General features: G+C 39.2%; 1 protein-coding gene across 1 annotated transcript; it reads right to left on the reverse strand.

Moving 5' to 3' along the window:
* Window positions 1–15808: 15808 nt before the first annotated feature.
* On the reverse strand, window positions 15809–17533 carry LOC135465429 (uncharacterized). Its single transcript, XM_064742668.1, has 3 exons — window positions 17428–17533; window positions 16544–16737; window positions 15809–16024 (listed from the first exon to the last, which is right to left on the reverse strand). The coding sequence occupies exons 1-3, from the start codon at window positions 17531–17533 to the stop codon at window positions 15809–15811; spliced, it is 516 nt and encodes a 171-aa protein (XP_064598738.1).
* Window positions 17534–22212: the final 4679 nt, after the last annotated feature.

Genomic DNA, 22212 nt, shown 5'->3' on the forward strand with positions numbered 1-22212 from the left:
CCAGGCTTCGGTGTAAACTCTGCCCAGAACTTCTCCTTCCTTTACTTTCCCGTTGTTGATGAGTTTCCTTGGGAACGCCATCATCTCCTCTGTATCAAAAAGCCCATCTCTGTTAATATCAAGAAAATCGAACAGTATTCCCCATTTCTTCTTCTCGTAGTCTTCCGCTGATACCTAAAAAAAAGATAGGAGACCAAAAGTAAATAGTTGTGGACAAATATTGTTTCTAAACCGGGGGTTAGGGTCGAGAGTAAAAGTAGGTGAGATTACGTGGTTCATGGAGAGAAAGGGATTATTTTTTCTACAGATAATAATCTGAAGGCGTAAATTGTTATATAAGTTCTACGTAGCATAAGATAGGTTTAACAACAGTGTATTTTACTCGGATAAAAATGATTGAGTTTCGTTTTGCACTCCTCTTTGCATGGGATTAATTTTTTATGCTAGAAATGGTATAGAAATATGCTTTAACCCTCGATACTTACTGTTGATTAAAAAGCAAAGATCATGATATGCACATATGCCTTTTAATGAGATGTCAGGATTTCCGAGATTGAGGCATTTTAGGTATATATCTAATAAAATAGTAAGAAGATATCAAATGAGCAAAACCGTCGTCCGACCCTTTATCTTAGAAACAAGTGGATGACAAAAAAGGCGAAGGGCGATAACCGCACTAAAAAACGCACTAGGTCCCTAGTTATTGCCCCTTGATCGTGAGACATTACCCTGTGACCGTAGTGTTGCCCTGCTTCAGGCAGCGATCAGGTTTTTGCGGAATATAATTGGACGTTTTATTGGCAAATGAAAACTAAGAATCACTTTATGAATAATATACAGATAGTGTAATAATTGGCAGATCGAAAGAAGTGACGTTCAGGATGATACATATATTCTTATGCCTCACATAGTGATATTCCGAAAACATGATGCACAACGATAACGCGCTCAATCGAACGTCATACCCACAAAGTTATATGCAACGTTTAGGAGGCAGTAGCCAACGACCTCGAGATAATTCCCTGACCTTGCCTGAACAAGTGTGCGATGGTTAGCTTGGCCATTCAAACAAATCACCGTATGTACATGCTCTGGTCGACAAAGTGTCTATTTCACAACTTTCCTTGTGTGCAGCAGTCTCTACCTCTACGACAGACTGCAGATGTATGAATGAATGCTTGGGGTTTAACGTCGCACTTAACAATTTCAGTCACAAGAAGACGAGGAGTCATTGGGTGTGTGTGCATCTACTGTGTCTTCTTGTGGCAGGGCATGGGAGTCCATACCGCCAAAGTGCTGCAGCCACTGAAGATGTGACACCAAACACAGTCACATTATACTGACACCAGGCCGACCAGTCATGTTTCCTTACTCTAATCTCTCAGTGCTGAGCACCAAGTGAGGCAGCGACAAGTACCATTTTTAAAATCTTTCGAGAGGGACGCTCTATTAGGCCACCAAAACCGTCGCGATGTAGATGTGAACAATATTGTACTTATAATAAATATTTTGAGCTCATAAATATTTTTGACTTCATGAACGTCAAACATGTTTTTCCGATACTGGTTTGCAGCTGCGTTTAAGCTACTGGCACTTACTTGATAATAAAGACTAAAATTTACTGAAGCGTGAGAATAAGATCATACTTGTACAGCAATAGATGAGTTTCGAGGTCGAACTACTGCAGGACACATAATTATACTACATCATGGGCGTTTGAGAAAAGTAATTTAATGTCTACCAAGGTTGCCTAACATTTTTCATCAGTCACATGATACAGGAGGACTGTTTTTACCTTCAACGACAGAAGAGTTTGAACTTGAGACTTAGCTGTTCTACGACAAAGATTATACCACATGAGTTCCTGTGCTATGAAGGATATCACTCTTGCCGTGTACTGACTTTCAGAATCACTCACCAGAGGGTCGTGATTCTGGAATAAATACGAACACCGGCATACCATTTGTATAACCTCTTTGTCTAAATCGGGAGCGGTAGATCCAGGATCAGCCCTGGGTCGAGTCACACCTAAGACTTTAAAAGTTGTAACTTCCTCGCTCGGCGTTCAGCGTGAAGAAGATAGCGCAGCGACTGGTTGGCCCGTATCAGTGTAATGGCTCGGGTGGGGCGGCTTACTTGCCAAGCACTCACTCACTCACTCTTTTTCTAAAAGTGAACGTTTGACTAAAAATGACAGTAGAATGCTATGCATTACGTTTGAGAATTAATTCGAATGGCGGAAAGCTGTGTCTCTGTAAAACACAAATTATCTAGTCTCTAACAGACATTGTCTTCTCTCACCTTGTCCACAGTACTACCACTCATATTTCCTCTTCTATCCAAGCTTTCCTAAATCAAGTTTTTGAAGAAGAAATTCGTAGGCTCCAAGCAGAAAGATTCACTAACTTGTTAGACTAGGTTTATTCTCGTCTAGCATATGACACGCACATACCAGGACACAGGGCGATGACCCCGGCGAATTAATTTATAAAGAGTGCATCAACTGACCGACTAAGACTGCAGGCCGTATTGTTTAGTGACCCGTGACTTTTACCGAGATTTTTGTGACCGATAGCTTGTAACTAAAAAACAACTAAAGCCCTATCATGAGGCTGAACGGAGTAGTGAAGAATGACACCTTTAAGTCACCATACATGCAGTGAAACGTGACAATATAAACCATAAAGGGTGAGTGAGTGAGTGAGTGCTTGGGGTTTAACGTCGTACTTAGCAATTTTGCCTGCTTGTTGCAGGATCGATTTCCACCGCTCTTTTATCTAGTGCTGCTTCACTGAGACGCCTTAGTGAGAGGCTAGTGAACCGCTCGGCCCGAACCATTATACTGATATGGGTCAACCAATCCTTGCACTGTCCTCTTCCTGCTGAACGCCAAACGAGGAGGTTACAACTTGCTCTTTTAAAGTCTTAGGATTGACCCTGGATCTAGCGCTCTACCAACTGTGATGTGGGGGCCGGTGAATCGAAAGGAAGGAGTAAATAGAACTGATATAACCCCTAATTAAGTTAAAATGACAAGTGGCCGGATTTCACGGGTAACACGTGTGAACATTTGACAACTATCACAATGTCGTCTCTGCTCTGCTTTTACTTTCCATACTGTGTAGTCTTTTTAGATTTAACACCTTGCTTACATTGGAAAGAAAAAGTTTCAAAATTTAAATTAAAATTTCCGTGATTGATAGAATATAACGCAAAGTGGACAGTCCCAGTCTCACCCTACTCACAGAGGCATAACCCAATGAACATACGTGGGAAGGTTTGCAGCAACGCACGGATGGTCATGGGTTTCTGTCCGGTTTCTTCCCACCATAATGCTGGTCGCCGTTGTATAAGTGAAATATTCTTGAGTATGGCGTAAGACACCAATCACATAAATATATCAAACTCATGAACCAGACAAGTTACCAACCATTCACGACCCAAAGCGGCGGTTAGCTCTGGGGATAACCATTATCCCAAAGGAACACATGTTACAGTTATTAAAAAATAATGTCTCGCTCAAGAACATCTGATAGTAATCTATCACTGGCAATGTGGTCATTACTTAAAAATACATAGGATATCCGACGAGTGATACAGGAGTATCGAAATTATGTCAGTGAACAAAATTCGTTTGTTTCGATCCTCCGGAGAGATGCATGTTTAGTAACTTAGATATATACTACCAGGTCACCACTTTAAGATCCTCTATATCTCTTATTGAGGATGAGATTGCTACCAAAAAGATTGATTATACTCAGAAGTTCTATTTATTTTAGAATTTGTTTTTATCCCCAAATGCAAAAATGAAAAATGAATCCAGATCAACAGGATTATGTCTCTATAAATTAAATCATTCTTCTAAATGAACTGTTGTGGGCGCCAAAAGTTGTTCTCAACAATGTTAACCAAAGAGGCTAATCGATTTTTATCTTATAATATTTTAATCACACTCCTCCAACAACTGGTCAGTAAGTGTAAACGATCTGTAACTAACAATGTATTCGGGCCCAAATACATGTACCTTAAATGATGTTTTGTTCCAGTTGAATGACGTAAATTACCTATTTCGACCATTGTTTATCAGTGTTAAATTTATATCATGTCATTTCTTTTAAACGGCTAGTGACACTGTGCCCGTTTGCCATATCAAAACAGCCACCGCACCCCACCTCCCTTTGTTCCAACGCCAGTTTATGTATGTATGTATTGTGTATGTATGCATGTATGTATGTATGTTTGCTTGGGTTTAACATCTTGCTTAACAATTTTTCAGACATATGAGGACGAGTAGACATTAGGTGTCTGTACATATACTGTGTCTTCTTGTAGCAGGGTGAGTCCATGCTGCCACCACTGAAGTATCAAGCCGAAGACACCATAGAGGACACCTCACCCAGTCACATTACATATTTACCGGGTGAACCAGTCATGTTTCCTTGCGCTATCCTCTATCCTCTTGTGCTAGGCAGCACCAAGAATAATCTTTGGTAATGTCTTTAATTTCGAGATCTCGCGATTTCGAGGAGAACGCTCTAACCACCAGACCATTCAAGCAGCCTAGAAGCTATTTAGAGGGTTAAAATTATTCCAAACATTCAAAAAGCTATAATTTGATCCGTTTTATATATTTTAGGAAATTCATATACTATTTTGAACGGTAACACGTGCAGACACTATAATGAATGCTTATTTTTAACATGTTCAAGGTGTGTTTATTTTTCAGATACACGCGTATGTATCATAAATATATTGATTTATTTATAAATACTCACATTTATAGCATAAATGCAATAATTTATGTAGTAAATTGAACGGATTTTTTGCTTAAACGAAGTGATTTAAATTTTCAATGTATATGATCATGATTATAAAGCGGTCTTATTATCAGTTGTTGGATAAACATGTTTAAGTGTTTTAGTATTAAACATGTTATAGTTAAGCGTTAAGCACGTTTAATATCTGTTGCAAAGAGATGTTTAAATGTTAAACATTTGTTTTTTAAGTGTATAGAAGAACAAACTGTATAGAAGAACTAGTTGTACAGCAGAAAAAGCTGTATAGAAGAACAAGTTGTACAGCAGAATAAGTTGTATAGCAGAACAAGTTGTACAGCTGAACAAGTTATATAACAGAACAAGTTATATAGCAGAACAAGATGTACAGCAGTATAAGCTATACTGCAATACAAGTTGCGGAGAATTACAGGCTTACAACCAAGATTTACAGCAGGAGAACTATATATATATATATATATATATATATATATATATATATATATATATATATATATATATATATATATATATATATATACTGTATAAAACAGTTACGTTATGAATCCTAGAGCAGCAGAAGATATAGATCTCTATAAATAATACAGCGATAAAAGCTGTACAGTGGTAGAAACTATACGGTAGTACAAGTTGCACCTCGTATAGCACAGTTGGTAGAGCGTCCGCTTCGGGACCGGTAGATCCAGGATCAATCCTTGATCGAGTCACACCTAAGACTTTAAAAGAGGAAGTTGTAACTTCATCGCTTGGCGTTCAGCATGAAGAAGATAGTGCAACGACTGGTTGACCCGTATCAGTATAATGGCTCGGGCGGGGCGGCTTACTTGCCTTCGGTAAGTCGTCTCAGTGAAGCAGCACTAAATAAAAGAGCGGTGGAAATCCGTCCTGCAACAAAGAGGCACATTACACGTACATGCACCCTAATGATTCCTTCGTCGTCATATGACTGAAAAATTGTTGAGTACGACGTTAAACCCCAAGCACTCACTCACTCGTACAACCGTAACAAGCCATATAACACTACGTTTCAAATGTGTTATCTAAAAGGGAAATACATTATGGGGTCAGACTATTACTAAACAGGTGAATATCACATGAAAAAATGTTTCCGGTTTTAAGCATGTTCTCCCCACAGTATGACTGCAGTACTGCCGATGTGAAATCAGGACCCCAAGAGCACTTCCGTTTCTCGGGTGAAATTCTGTGTATTTTAGGGTGTAAAGTCTTTTTTCGATGCCAGCCTGCCAATTTTGGTGTACAGGTGCATGCTTGGTGTCAAAATGCTGGAAATTGTCAAAGCTTTTTGCAGGTATGAGTTTTCGTGACGAAAGTTTGAAATTCTGAGCGATAGCACACAAGAAGAGGTGGTAATGATTTATTTATTTTATTTGATTGGTGTTTTACGCCGTACTCAAGATATATGAACTCAAAATATATTACACTTATACGACGGCGGCCAGCATTATGGTGGGAGGAAACCTGGCACAGCCCGGAGGAAACCCATGACAATCTGCAGGTTGCTGTCAGACCTTCCCGCTTACGGGAGGTGGTAATGAGGTTGCGAGTGACGTCCCCTTAGCGTTGGTAGGCATTTCTTCCAGCTGCCCGCATAGATAGGTCCAAATTTTGACTATCAACCTGTGAGAAGGTTTTTATGGCTGCTTTCTCACAGTCTGGGCCAGGTATGCGCCAAAGCTTATTGGCCACAGATTGTTTGGGATTGAGCGACGGCACTAAACGTTAACATTTTCGCTGACAGAAAATTAATGGAGACTTGAGGCCATGTGGCGTTAAGCCATGATCATGCATTAATGTGGATAATAGAACTTTAAAGGTCCATTGGCTACGGTGCCTTCCTAGTTTGGATTGGTGTTTACCGCTGTACTCAAAAATCTTTCGCCCACATGACGGCGGGCAGCTTTATATGGTGGGGGGAGGGGGGGAGGGAAACTGGGCAGAGCCAAGGAGAAAAGCTAGACCATCCGCATTTGTCTTTGATATACATTATAGGTCAGACTATTACCATATAAGAGATAAAAATTAAATGTTCATCAGCTACGATGCCTTCATAAGTTCATTTAATAGAGTATAAGAAAGAGTAGTCGTCATCGGGATCTTCCCCGAGATCAAACTGAGTAACGCCATGTTTGATCTCCTCTGGGCTGATACTGCCATCTCCGTCACGGTCTAGCCGGTTAAACGTGGACCTTATCACAGAATCGTCTGTCAAACCTCTGTTGTTGTTGTACACGCGCAATTCCTCTAAGCTCATAGAACCGTCATCAATGCGGTCAAGGCTTTCGAAGTAAATCTTGGCGATTGTGGGTACGAAAGTTTCCGAGAATCACTTCGTTTTATACAAAACCATGTTTCCCGATTCGAAGTTAGCCTTGGTTAATGAGGGATTATTTCGAGGTAGGCCGATAGCTTCACACAGTTTCTCCCAGCATTAGTGTTAATTCTGCTGAGCAGTTCTCCATCTTCCACTTTTTCGATATTGATCATTTTCCTCGGGAATGCTATGAACACCTCTGTATCGAAAAGTCCGTCCCTGTTAATATCAATAAAATCGAACAGTATCCCCGATTTCGTCTTCATGTGATCTTCCGCTGAGAAAAAGGCAATAGACCAAAAATAAAAATTGCTCCCAGTTCCAGACTATGTGTGGATAAATATTGTTTATAAAACGTAAACTGGGAAAAAGTAAAAGTAGATGAGATTAAATGGTTCACGTAGAGAGCTAGCCCAGTAAGAATTGTTCTGTCTACAGGTAATAATTTAAAGTAGATCTCGAGCGATGTGACTGTCATAGATGTGACCTTGATAGATAATTTGATGTCTCGTGAATCGACACAGATCATTTAAAACGTCGAAAACGAAAGAAAACCCATAGCATTTGGTTATCAGACATTAGAAACTACGATCGAGCTAGGCCGTTGACATTATGACGTCACGGCAGTACATTTACCCTACAGGCATGTGCACGAGGCTTCTCTACGTGTACAACACATACCGTAAGAGACAATTGCTATACTTTTACAACTTACATCGAGATCAGCCCATGCCCACGTGTCACTTACGACTGCATTAATACAATGTAGGATACTGTAAAGGTAAACACATGACCTAAAAAGCCACAAGTTGAGACAACAAGAACCAGGATTCGTGTGAGTATGGAAGCCGGATGTGGTCGTTCGTGTTACTTTCGCCATTCTAAATATAAGGTCGAAAACACGAAAGGGCGAAGGCTCCTTACACATTATGCATATATCTGTACAATGGATGGCTTTTGACAATAAAAAAGTGTATGTCAGTGCTTTTCCTTTAGACTATATTTCGTAACTTGAGAAGTAAAAAAAGGAGATCTTAAAGCAAAGAAATCATGTTGGCATATGAAACTGACACGCGGTACAACGCACACAATAACAAACGGCACAAAACTGATGTCCAATATTTAATCTCATGGAAACGGGCAGCGGGACAGGAGAAAGTGGAGGCGACAACGGTCACTGTGTTATGAGAACGGTCTGGGGAACAATGAACGAATGAATGGCTAAATTATGCCACACGTGCTAGGAACGCGTCTTCGGGTTCCCGATACGCTATATAAAACCCGCCTAAGCCAGCCTGCGGGCGTCTCGCAAATAACAGTTGGAAGAAAACCGCAGAGTAAAAGACGATTGCTTAAAGGAGAAAAAAATTTAAATATCAATGAAATACCATTGAAAAGACTATGCATTTTCTCGCAGGTGCATGCCATAAAAAAAATTCTAATATGTACCTCAAGTTGATAAATTATAAATAAAGTCAGCGCCAACACCCACTGTGGGCGATTCCATTTTGCCTAAGAACTAGTCCTGAAGTCTTCTGTGTTAGAAGGAGAATTGCCGTCGGAAACCGCCGAAGTGCTCTTCCCAGAAAGTAGCGAACAGTACAGTTCGTTTTCCACTTGACGATCGGGAAACCGGAATGTTAGACGTACGTTCCGAGTTTACACGAACAAGCCGGCAGATTTAACGACTGTCACTGGCCTAGAGGCAACACACCCCCAGCATAAATTAAAGGGTTTTAAAGATGGTGGCCGCGATGGACTCAGCGATTTATGCCAGCTTTGCCTTATTCAGGCTTTACGTGTATGGCGAGGAAAAATTGCAAAATTTTGCAAAAGGAACTACCAAAAAGCAAAAAAATGTGCTCTTTTCAGTCTATAGTGTCATGTTTTTAAGTTTTCTTCTCCTTTAAGTACACTATCCATGGTCAGAAAAAGCAATGGAGAGGCTACTTCTAGAAAAATACAGATAAAAATATAACATGGCGAAGGGCAAAGACGCCTCATTAAAATAACAAGAAGGCATAACCGGCGAGACACCCTAAAAATAAAAGAGTTTGAAAATTAAGCGAAAGAGAAACAGAACGAAAGTTGGCAAAAATTATGAAATGAACAGAGATAAATGCCTACCTAGCCTTCAAGCCTATACTGCATGTAGTGAACAGTACGTATTTGTCAGTATAAGCAAAATCTTTAAATTTATACTTAAATGTAATATAAGTTAGACAACTTGAGGAATATCGTCACTCTACGTTTCGTGACAGTGTTGAAATTTAGGGCAAAACGAGGGAGAAATGTTATCTGGCAGTTCCTGCAATCTGTCTGTACCTACAAATGTACCACATTCGTTGTCAGACATAACAAAAGTTATCCTCATTGTTTCGTGTGGGCGCGGTTAACTGTCTGTTGTAAATTTGTCAGTTGTACTGGGATAAAACAAAAGGCTTTGAACATCACAAACCTTAGTGTTTTATTATACTGCAATATACTGGTCGAGAGTAGGGTAATACTTATTAAAACTGATTGAGAGCACGCCAGCACGGCGCAATGACTCAGGAGCCGCTCACCAATGAGTTCATATCCTACTGGCTTCCTCTCCGGCCGTATCTGGAAAGATCTTTCAGCAACCTGCAGATGGTCGTGGATTTCTCCAGGGCTCTGCCCACTTCCCTCACACCACAATGCAGGCCAGCGTCTTATAAGTGAAATATTCTTAAGTACGGCGTAAAATCTCTGTTTCCATTCAAGATAATTCAAGCTTTGTTTATTTTATCGCATTTACTTTTTTAAAACATTAAAGATTAGCTCGATTGCTATATTCACCGGTGTTGACCGAAGGGACTGTTCTCTTCACAGCCATTCGCAATCCTATTATGGACGGACTGCATGCTTCCTCGCGTCGCAGCCGGTATCGTTCGACTTGCCTATAAAAATTCATATCCTGTGGGCTACGAAACCGTGCCAAATTCTCCACAGGTATCGTATCATTCCCTAAGATGTTTGTGTCGTCTACTGTAACCGTTATATGTGAGCGAACATCGGTCATCGCCGCTGTGCTGTAAGCCTACACTCTTTTGCAAGGTCGTAATGTTACTACATTGTCTTATATCAAAATATCTGTTATAGAACTGTTTTATTTATATGCTTTTCTGGATGCTAATTAAGAGGTGTGCACGTAATGGTAACTATAGATTAAGTCATGCCATGGTTTCTGGAAAAGCACACAGTGGTTAATGCATGGATTGGTCAGTGCTTTACAGGGCTTTTCAATACATAATACCGGCAGATATTATAGAGATAGGCAGACGGTGCAACTTTGATGTGTTTTTTTTTAAAAATAGAACTGGTTAACACAATATTTTTAAATGCAGTTTACAGACTAAAATCATATAAATATTGTGTCTATGGAACATTTAATGTTAAATATCGTTGGGGATCTCCTTTAAAGGCGTAATTCTGTTACATAATATAGTAGACAGGTTTAACCAGTTTACTCATTTGAAACAAAAAATATTACGAGCTCCGAGTAACACTTTTCTTTTGACGAGGAATAATGTTTCATGCTGTAACGGATATAGAGATATCTTTCAGGCCGCGTTATCTATAGTCTTTGAAACCAAGGAATACAACATACATAGAGTCGTCCAATGGGAATACAGGTATTTTATTACACCAAAAATCAAAACATACTAAGAAAAAGTGAAATGAGCAAAGCCATCGCCTGATTTTTCAAACACGCGAACGACGGAGATAGCAAAGAGCGATAAATGAAGTACGTCTGTTGAACAAATGTACGAGATCCCTGGCTAGTGCCTCGTGATCGTGAGATATTAGTTCGTGAGCGTAACGTTGTTTTCTTGAGCCAGTGATTAGATTTTGCAGAATTTATGTGATAGTTTATTGGATTAGAGTGCTGTTGGATTTCATATCAGGAATTGTCAGGCCAATGTAGAAAAATCATCACTGCTAGAATTTTTGTGCTTATAACTGCCAGGTAGAGGGTGTAAGTGAAATTATAAAACATTTTATAGTACATTTTTTTGGGTGCCGGTTATTCAAAGAGAATATCTAAAACGAATTTAAAGATTTATTTAAAGATAAAGTATGTTTTGTAGTTTAATTTAAAGTTGATTTTGATGAAGCCAATTTTTCAGAACTCATATTTGTTCATTGACTTGTCAGTCTTATCATTAATTTTTATCAATGAAATATACGTTAGTCTTAGATAACCAATGAAATCTATACACTTAGGAAGACACGCCTGTTTCCTTTATTCTGCTTAAAACAAATATTTTGTTTACCGCCTTACCTGGTCTCACGGCAGTTTGGCCCTTCTTTTGGTCATACTACGGATTTATTCAAGCTCAGATTTTGTATGTATTAATGATTGCTCGGACATTTATATGTAAAATAATATTTAATGCTCTGATCGAAAAAGTCACCATATAACTTTCACAGCTTCCATCGCGTGCAACAGGTTCTACCGCTACGAGAAAAGGCAGGCATACTCATACAACAAGAATGTTTAGAGGAATTTGATAATTACCTTTTTTAAAGACATTTGTTGTACATTTAAACAATATGCGTTTCACTTGAATAATTAAAATATTTGTCCATGATCAACCTTGTTTTTATGGGCTGTGTTGTGTTACGTCATGTTTATGTTTTACCTTCAGGCGATGAAGAGGACTTCTGGCTCATAAATCAGTCTGACTTCGAAAAATCCCTACTTCCCTATACTGGCTTGAAGCTGCACTTAATCCACCGTAGTGCATATTTTTAAAGCTAAAATTTACTGTTGTGTCAGAGAACGATTATACAACTTGTGTATTGATCTTAAGAATAAATTGCCAGACGCTCGTGATTCTGCAAAATAAGTGATATCCCGACACTCAAGATGAATAGTCTGTGTTGTATGATTGTTGTACAATCTCCTCTACTGATTTTAGAATTAATATTCACACGGGCACCTTAGTTGTATACCCAGCTCATATAAGTCCAGCTCATGCTGGCTTCCTCTCCGGCCGTACGTGGGAAGGTCTTCCAGCAGCCTGCGAATGGTCGTGGGTTTCCCCCGGGCTCTGCCCAGTTTCCACCTACCGTAATGCTGGCCGCCGTCGTATAAGTGAAATATTCTTGAGTACAGCGTAAAACACCAATCAAATAAATAAATAAAATAAATAAATCCAGAATCCAGGGCCCGTATTCATAAAGATTCTTAAGATTCAGCTAAGAATTTATACTGAAGTATGGAAGTTACTCTTAGCTAAGAAAATATTTAAGAATGCATTCATGAAATTTTTTAACACGATTCTTAGCGAAGAAAATACTTACATCGAAATGTCGACACAATCTGACATGGAGGAAAAAAGGAAAAGAAAGCCGAACTGGTCAGACGACGAGTCTTTGAGCCTCGCCAATTACATGGCACAATACAAGGACATACTGAGGGTCTAGGATTGGCCTCAGAAAAGCAAAAAACTACATAGTTGTCAATGGACAGGTTGAATGCGTCGTTCACAGCCGTCAAGCGGTCACAAGAAGAAGAGGAGAAAAAGTGGCACAATATTTTCTCCCAAACCAAATCGGAAATCTTGGCCTACAAGAAAGCGCAGTGTGCGACGGGTATGTGAACTTAAATTGTTTTATGTAAAATATTTAATTGGAATAGTGTGACAGTATTTAATATTTATAAGATTAGACAAAGTCTCGCTAAACTTCAGTTTCGGTAGTTATTTTGTAAATAATCAACTGTCGAAACTGCCCTTGAAAACTAATCCAATTCAATTGTTTGTGCCCGGAATTCGACAGCTGTCGGCTCCATTATCTCTCATAAATGCAGCTAAACATTGAGCAGGATTCAAACATTGTACTAAAAGAAAAATGGCACAGAGTATAATTAAAACCGTAGTTCTTACTTGAAGTTGAGGGTGTATGGAGTGTAGTGCACTGAAAAAAATAATATTGCAAATTATCAAAGTGAACGACACATTAAATAAGCATGATGAACTTGGCCTTTATTGACTAGATTTTTGTAAAGTGAGTGAAAGCAGTTCATTTATTAAGCTTAAGAATATTTATGTGCGAGGGAAACTGATTTATTTAATTTATAATGCAAATGCAGGTACTTCTCTAATATATGTAGACTTCCACAGTGTGGAGACTAGATGTAAAATTTTCAATGAGCCAGGTAGCATTTTTATACTGAGCACTACCACAGACAAAGACTCATTCAAATAGACCTATATTTTGATTCATGTCATAATCAATTACATGTATAACTGAAATTTTAGAATATGTGAGGATTAATCTAATAACCAAGATGTTGTTAATTATGACATAAAACAAATCACGGGGCCTCCGTGTCTCAGTTGGCTTCCTCTCCGGCCGTACGAGGAAAGGTCTCACAACAACCTGCGGATGGTCGTGGGTTTCTCCCGGGCTGTTCCCGGTTTCCTCCCACCATAATGCGGGCCGTATAATTCACTCGCATAAGTGAAGTATTCTTGAGTACGGCGTAAAACACCAATCAAATAAATAAAATAAATCAAAACAAATCACTTTCTGTGTGTTACGTAAACAGTGATTTATGCATCATATTCACCTAGCAAACAAACCATTTAACCTGTCCCAACACTTGCACACTTTTTATTTTCTCATGTGTTCATTTTTCGAATTTTGACCCAGGGACCATCTATGCCCCATTGGCCTATTTGTATTATTTATTTTATTTCTAAACAACTCAATGTCAACTTTCACTGAATTGAAAGTTCAAAGTATTTTTCATAATAATTTTTTTTTGCAAGTTGACTGGTAGTACATAATTGTTACGTTGAAACATAATCTTTATTTATAACACAACCTATTGTCAAGATCATTGATTACATCATCGGCTGTAAGTCTAAAATGATTTGAGATCAAATACAATGAAAGATCTTATTATTTGGACATATACAATTTTATTTTACGGGTGGAGGACCATCACTAAAGCCATTAAGTGCTATAGCTGAGGTGGTAATGTCCATTCTAGGGGAGAACAATGTTTGTCTTGGGGGAGTTGGTGATGGCATAGATTCCACCTTAATTCAACTTAATGAATCTCAGTAAGTAATTTTTCTCAAAATGCAATGTGCAATGATAGATTTAAATGAATGAGTAAATGTGGTATTTATCACAGAGCTTCAGATAATGTTGTGTTAAGCAAATTTAAAAAGTTACTAAATCCAATTTTTGTTTTCTTAAAATAATTGCTACGTTTTATTCAACTTGAGTTGTATCTGTTGTTTAAAAGTCCCACCAACTTAAGTTTCTTTAAAGGGTCAGTTATAGTTGTATAACTGTATTCTTGATATAGTATGTGTGTTTTGCATAGGTGTATAAATGTATATGTCTACCTTTCAGCACAACTGACATACCATGCTTTCCACCAGCACCTTTGCCCATCACATATTTGGACGCTCGCCCTCGAAGCAGTCAGGCAGAGAACATCACCTACCTACAGGCTCTAGTGGAGGTACCTTCACCTGTCGCACCAGTGGTTCAGCATGAAGCACTTCCAAACCCAAGCAAGGCCGAGATTATTCAGGACCTTAAGATAAAAAAACTCAAACTTCAAATTCAGTATTATGAAATGAAATTGCAAAAAAGAAATCAGGAAGAATAAATTGAATGAAAATATTGCGCCACCTTTACTGCATTTCTTCCTCAGATCCTTGATGTTTGTGATAAAGGCATTTAGCATGCCTGTCACTACTTCTATGTAATATTTTTCTTTTTCAACTTGCACATCAAAATGTACTTGTATTCAGCCATGTATGTCTGGTGAGTCTCTTTCAGTTTGGCTTTCTCTTCTGTATTATATTAATTTAACATGCAATAAAAGGTATATTAATTTACCATGGGCTTATGGAATAAATTTTTTTTTCATGTAAGATGCTAATGAATGCCGATAGGAAGCAACACAGCTCCTGAAAGATTGGCCCTCTATATGTAAACAAATATGTATCTGAATAATTATAATAACAGATATTATTAGCATTTTTGAAGTATAATCGCAGGGGAAAATTGGCTGAGTCTTAAGCTCTCTTGTCAAGATCATAGTGCTTCAGCTTTGAGGATGTGAGTGTAAACCTGGATTCTGCCATTTTCTTGCAGATAATGGCTGACAAAAGTCAGTCAGTAACTTGTCACTTAGCTTTGGTGTCCTTGGATTACAATACTTGCAATCTTAGTATAAGTGAAATAAGGACAGTACAATTTAGACCTGATATTAAAGTGATTCAGAAAGAAATGGTGTCAGATATGCAATACAATTTCAGAAAATTGATGTACTGACTGTGGAACCTTCAGTATGTACTGAAACTGCAGGAAGTATAGTCATCTAGTATTGACCAAGCTCTGGCAATTAACATTAACTGAACAAGTGATGTAATCCAGTGTTGCTTGCCCTGGATATAAACTGGCTGCCATTACGTGGCTGGGATATCGTAAAGCAGTGTGCAAGACAAGCAGTGGAATCAAACTTAAGCATATTCCATTGCTGATATTTAGTAAACGTAAGTTTTTTTTTCTATTAGTAAAGTATCAACTATTGTGTTTATTTATTCCCAGAAAAAAATGATAGAGAGAGCACTTACATATTCATTCGACTGTATGTGTACAGCAATAACAGTTTAATATATCACTAGTATGATAACTGATCAACTCCATTATTTTCATTCTCCTCTTCCATACCTGGAAGAGGTATTTGTCTCAATTTGCAGATATTATGCAGAACGGCGCATGCCAAAATTATTTGGCAGGCTTTGTCTGGTGACATCCGTATTTCCCCATGCAATACGTGAAATCTTCTCTTCAACTGGCCTATACCCCTTTCAACTCCACTACGTGTCCGTGGGACCTAAAATGTAACAAAATGAGCAAATCATTTTATCCAGAGTGTAAAAAAAAGTTGCAAAAATATGAATTTTCACAAGTGAGATTAGATCTCAGAATATCAGCATTATGCATTATGTCCAACTTAACTTCTATACCAGTTACCCCTCCTCCTGTTGTGAGGTAAGATTTATGTCTTCTTCATCAAATTTTTGCGACGAACTCTTATAATGTTTTCATTTCATTAATTATGCATCTTTATAAAAACTCAAGTGTTTGAAATGAGGATATATTTTTTCCAAAAAAAAAAAATTCCCATCAATTAACAAGTACAGAAAAGTATGCGCCGCTAATGAATATCAAGGGAAACAACTCAATGTTCGCGATACAAAGCTCAGTTAGGTGATATTTTAGTACCTGTTGTAATTTGTTTGAGTATGAGTGGGTACCCGCTATCTCTGATCAGATGAGTGTGGATGGGTGTGTGGTGGTTTTTAAAAAGCTGTCTCAGTCCACTTTCAAAATTCGAGCGTCATGTGTTGACTCTGGCCATTTTGCGACAATTCGCATCCACAACAATCTGAACGTTAATACTGTGGTAATGGTGCCGATTAACAAATTCGTTTTCATATGTGCTAGGAGCGGTGATTTGTACGTGTGTCCCATCAATAGCCCCAACAATGCCTGGAAATTGGGCATCAGCGTAGAACGCTTCCTGTTTTTCACGGATTTCGCAAGCTGTCAGTGGAAAACGAATGAACTGAGCAATTATCCGGTTTGAAGATAGACCTCTTACCATTGCACAGCTGCATTTTCCCAGTTGCCAAAAAACAAAGAGTAATCAACACTTTCTGCATTGGATTAAGTGCACAGTTTCTATTCGATCCACTTACAACGTCACCCTTAACGAGTGATTTGATATACCGAATTCCTGCTGCATCGAGACGAAACCCTTCTAAAAGCTTCCTATTATTATATTTGTTCAAACAATCTCTTCTTTCCTTAAAGTGGCGTCGATTTGGTTGAGCGGCAGCCGTGTTGAATTTCTTAACAGTTAAGTTTTTTTTTATGAATAGCACTTAAGTAATTTGTAGCAATTTAAGAATTTTTTTAGCAATTTAAGAATTTTTTTTAGTGGGTTTAAGAATTTTTAGCGTTAAGAAAAGCTTAAGAATTGTAAGTACATTTTCTTGAATACGGGCCCTGTTGTATAACTTCTGTGTCTAAAAGTGAACAATTGACCAGCAATCGCTGTAGAATGCTACGCATATGTACTATCTTACGTATGTAAATTGGTCTGAATGGCGGAAAGTGATAGTTGTCTCTGTAAAACAACAATTATCTAGTGTCTTACAGACATGTCTTCTGGAACACACACTCCTTACTGCGCACGCGCCGCTCTCTACGCTCGCTTTACACCGTTGTTACGAGTAGCAAAATTTGCACAGAAATCTTGGACAACGTCCAGGTTACTGGGGTCACGGTGATGGCCTGTTTCAACCCTATTTTCTAATAACACTGTAAACACATGCATTCTGTTTATGTAAAGTTTGTATAACATGATTCTAACTAACTCCCGAAACAATTTTATTGATAAATGCTGATTAAGTAGTTCCGCGCGAGGACACTAGTGGCGATGCTAAACCGGCCTACATGCCTCGAACAGGCTCCAAAGGTCAAGCTTGTCTAGTAATTTATTTATTGATTTCAATAGTGTTTCACGCCGTACTCAATAATGTTTCACTAATACTTCGGCAGCCAGTATTATGGTGGGAAAATACCAGGCAGAGCACTAGGGAAAACATGTCTAGTGGCGGCAGTGATGTAAAGCGACAGTAGAGAGAGGCATATGGGTTAGAACATATATAAACCCTAATTCAAGTAAATTGACAAGAGGTCGGTTTTATGTGGGACCATTTGTCAACTATTACAGTCTGGATGTAGCTTTGGTTTTACACCTCATGGTGCATAGTCTTTTTGTATTTAACATAATTGCTTATATTGGTTCGGTGTCCAATGTGGTTTTGCTGGTTAGTGACTATGCACATGCACGTCTGCCTTTAAATAAAAACAGCAAGGTGTTTGCACATTAACGTATGTGTTTTTATAAATAAATGTAATGCGTCGTTAATATTTGCAGTGTTGGCCCTTGAAAACAACCCAGCCCAGCCCACCTCCATCTGATGGAACACAAATGTACAGCATCACAAGCCACTGTATTTAGCAATAGAAGATGTACACCATTAAAACTTAACATGACAAGTTCTCCGGCCGTAAGTTGGAAGGAACGAAAAATAAACGATTAGAGCAATGTTTAAGGCGATTTTATAAACAAAAGGTAAAACAATTACAATTATTGGGGGCTTCTTAAAAAATGCCATAGCTAATCAATGGACAGCACTTTGCAAGTGTTAAATCGCAGCTATGAAGCGCTAGCTCCCTTGTATTGTTTTATTCAGCGTGGCCTTTAGACATGGCGTATATGAACAAAAACTACAATCATTTTACTTTGCAAATATTGTGTAGCAGAATGCGGGCATAATGATGTTCAACTTCGTCAAGTGCTTTTCAGACTAGATGCGGTATATGTTGTTGTCGTAATGTCAGACTTTTCGTTCTCTCTGAATGTACGTCCACCGTTACCACAAGCAGTTAATATATCCAGTAGAGAGAGTGTTATCGTGGGCTCTGTGCGCATGTGTCACTCACGCCGCAGTGCGGTTCGTTGTGGGTTTCCCTTGGGCTATGCCGGGTATCTTCCCCTATTGTATATTAGGCCACTGCCAATGCAGCGCACATATACATGTTATGTTCACGTTAGACGGGAAGACGGGAAGTTATAAGCTGAGTTATCAGACATTACATGTTCGAAACACTTCCGCAAGAAAGCTACATATAGCTTTATCACTCAAATCGTTTTTAAGTTTCTTCCTGAATTTAGGATTGTGTGCAATCGAGTTGACATTAGTAGCCGTCTAATATAAATCCTGGAACACCAGACCGCTTTTCCGAGAGACTATTCGGTTACACACAGGACTGACGGAGAAGTTGTGATGAAGGTAAGCGGCATGTATTTAGAAGGACGAGTCATGATACTACAAGGAACCGTTATACAAAGGAACCGTTATACAAACTTAGTGTCCGAATGAGTGTATTTATTTACCTATGTGATATACTTTCATTTATAGGACAATAGCCAACAGTATGGTGGGAAGGATAGTGGGCTTGAGTTTTTGTTTCTGTACGTTAAATCGGCATTTTGAGTAATTCTAGAGCTATGACGTTTAATGAATTGCAAGAGACACCATTGCATTTGTTTTTTGCCTAATTTTGTTCGAGCCAGGGCAGGTAAGGGGACGGGACAAAAAAGGTCTCCTTTCACGCCGCCTTTACGAAAAAAGGGATAATTTCAATTTTGATATTGTAAATTATCCTTTTTTAGATAGCAATATACCAAAGGGTCCTGCATATGGCGTATACATATTTCGCCTTGTAGCATTTGTCAGATCTTGCGTTAATTGTGATGACTTTAATCTGCGTCACAAGTTGCTAGTTCAAAAACTAGTTTGTCAAGGATACTCCATGAAACGCCTTCATTCTAAGTTTCTCAAATTTTACAATGAGTATAACACTCTCGTTGGCAGGCATGGACAGAGCGTTCAGAATCTCTGGCCATCTGCATTGTGATCAAGAACATAGACGGCGCTGTTATCCCTATGTACATATCTATCGCGCACATAGTATTTAACAACATAGATAGCCCTGGTTGTCCAGTGTAACCGTCTATCTTGTATGTCATGTGTAACATCATAGATGGCCCCTCTTGTAGCATGAGATCGTTACATATTAACGGAAAAGACGTAATCCTCCCGTACTTTTGAATCACAATCTAATCGGTTAGGGTCTGTAACGCTTGTCATTTCAAACTGTATTTAATACTGCTCAACCTGGAGCTAGGGGCCGTAAAGGCAGCCATGCTAATTACATCAGCATGATGCCTTTATGAACAGTTGCAATTAAAGCGCGACTGAGATACTTGTTTAGCTGTTATTTGACATGGAACTCATTCACGGACTACGAATTTGAACTTTGATATGGAATTCATGCCTGGAATATTCATTGTCTGCCCGGCATCATTGAAAACTGATGACCGCTTCTCTCTTGTGTGTTACCGGCTTTATTGCTTATTTGTATACTTTCTTACATACCTTTGTCTTTGGGAGTTAGTGTTAAACGTTGGTTTTGGAAATGGATCTCGCGATTATCAACTTGGAACGCCCTTTACGGACTACGAATGGTATATGAATGTCGGACCGGACGCTTATATCCGTAGCTGTCATATTCAATCCTAAACCCCAATTTTTAAACTTGGAGCTCCACTGATAAACTTGGAACCACGGCAGTAGTACTGTGTTGGGACTCTTAGACACGCTTTTAATCCTATTTTTTGTACTCTTTTGACCTCCGGCCTCTGTGCTTCATGTCACACGTATGTCCATGACAATCTAAGGTCGCAGTGCCTCCGAGATCTAAGCAGCCCATGGACCTACGTCCAGAATGTGCTGGGGTAAGGTTTCAAAGCCATTTTATTTTCAGCACGTCAGTTTTACACCTCCATACCGAGCGGTGCACAATTAACGCAAGATCTGACGATTTAAGGCACTCTGGAGTCGCGGAGCTTCCTGAACCTAGGCGGCCCGTGGACCCTCACCTAATGTACTGTGGTAGTTGCTCGCTCCCCAACTTTTAAATTTTCTTATGACGCCCAGTGTGGCACGCGGGGCCAAGAAGGGAACACAACGACCGATGTCAGTGCGATTGGGAACGTGTATGGGCAAAGAAGCTAAACTCTCAGAGCACAGTGAAGTCGAAGAGGCGTTAATACGATATCGCGAAAAAAAAATCGATCAGTTAGACTAAGGCAGAGTCAGAAAATGTATTTCAACAACTAGCAGCGTGTCGGGGTTGTGATAAAAAAAAAATGAAAGAAAATAATACGGACAGTTTTCTCTTTAAAACACTGCTTACAAAAACACTATTACAGGAAAATTAACTCCAAAACAATCTCAGAAAAATTCTTGGGTGTAGCTCCAAGCAACAATCAGATTAATAAAGCAATGAGTTTCACTCTTTGGGTGAGGTTTGGCACATACGATCTTTGATTGACTACAAACGTGTCTTGATAAAACAGAATCGTGTGGCATATTTCCGAGCATTTTATTATACACTTACAGTTGACTCCATCTTTAATGAAGTCAGGTGTGCAATAGATTTTCCATCAAAGCAAACCGTCGTCTCTTGTTGAGGGAAGATGGCGTCATCTCACCCTAGACTTTCGAGTTTCTTGAGTAGAGAGGCGTTTCTCCCGCTCTCAGTGCTTGTGGGACCTTGATATCAATAAGCGTTAGACAAAGTCCGTATGACCCTTTGCGTTGTGTGAGATATGTTGAAATTTTTTTTGGTTTGACTGGCCGTTTTACGCTGTACTCGAGAATATTTCACTTATGCGACGGCGGCCAGCATTATGGTGGGAGGCAACCGAACAGAGCCCGGGGGAAACCCACGACCGTCCGCACATTGCTGTCAGAACTTCCAACGTACTGCCCTAGAGGAAGCAATAGTGAGCTGGACATCAACTCACTGGTTAGAGGCTCATGTGTCATTGGCACGTTAATCACGGCCACAGAAGCCCCCAACTTTATTTGAGGGCCACTTGCCACCAATGCAAGGAATAGTAACTTGACAGCGTCATGTCCGACATTCGTATACCATTCGTAGTCCGTAAAGGGCGTTCCAAGTTGATAAGATCCATTTCCAAAACAACGTTTAACACTAGCTCCCAAAGACAAAGGTATGTAAGAAATTATACAAACAGGAAATAAAGCCGGTAACACACAGGAGAGAAGCGGTCATCAGTTTTCAATGATGCCGGGCAGACAGTGGATATTCCAGGCATGAATTCCATATCAAAGTTCAAATTCGTAGTCCGTGAATGAGTTCCATGTCAAATAACAATTAAACAAGGTATCTCAGTCGCGCGTTGATTGCAACTGTTCATAAAGGCATCATGCAGATGTAATGAGCACGGCTGGCTTTACGGCCCCTAGCCCCAGGTTAAGCGGTATTAGATACAGTTCAAATATTACGAGCGTTACAGATCTTAACCGAACAGATTGTGATTCAAAAGTAATGGACGATTACTTTCCCGTTAAT

This window comes from Liolophura sinensis, chromosome 5, assembly GCF_032854445.1.
Source record: "Liolophura sinensis isolate JHLJ2023 chromosome 5, CUHK_Ljap_v2, whole genome shotgun sequence".
In the NCBI taxonomy this organism is placed as follows: domain Eukaryota; kingdom Metazoa; phylum Mollusca; class Polyplacophora; order Chitonida; family Chitonidae; genus Liolophura; species Liolophura sinensis.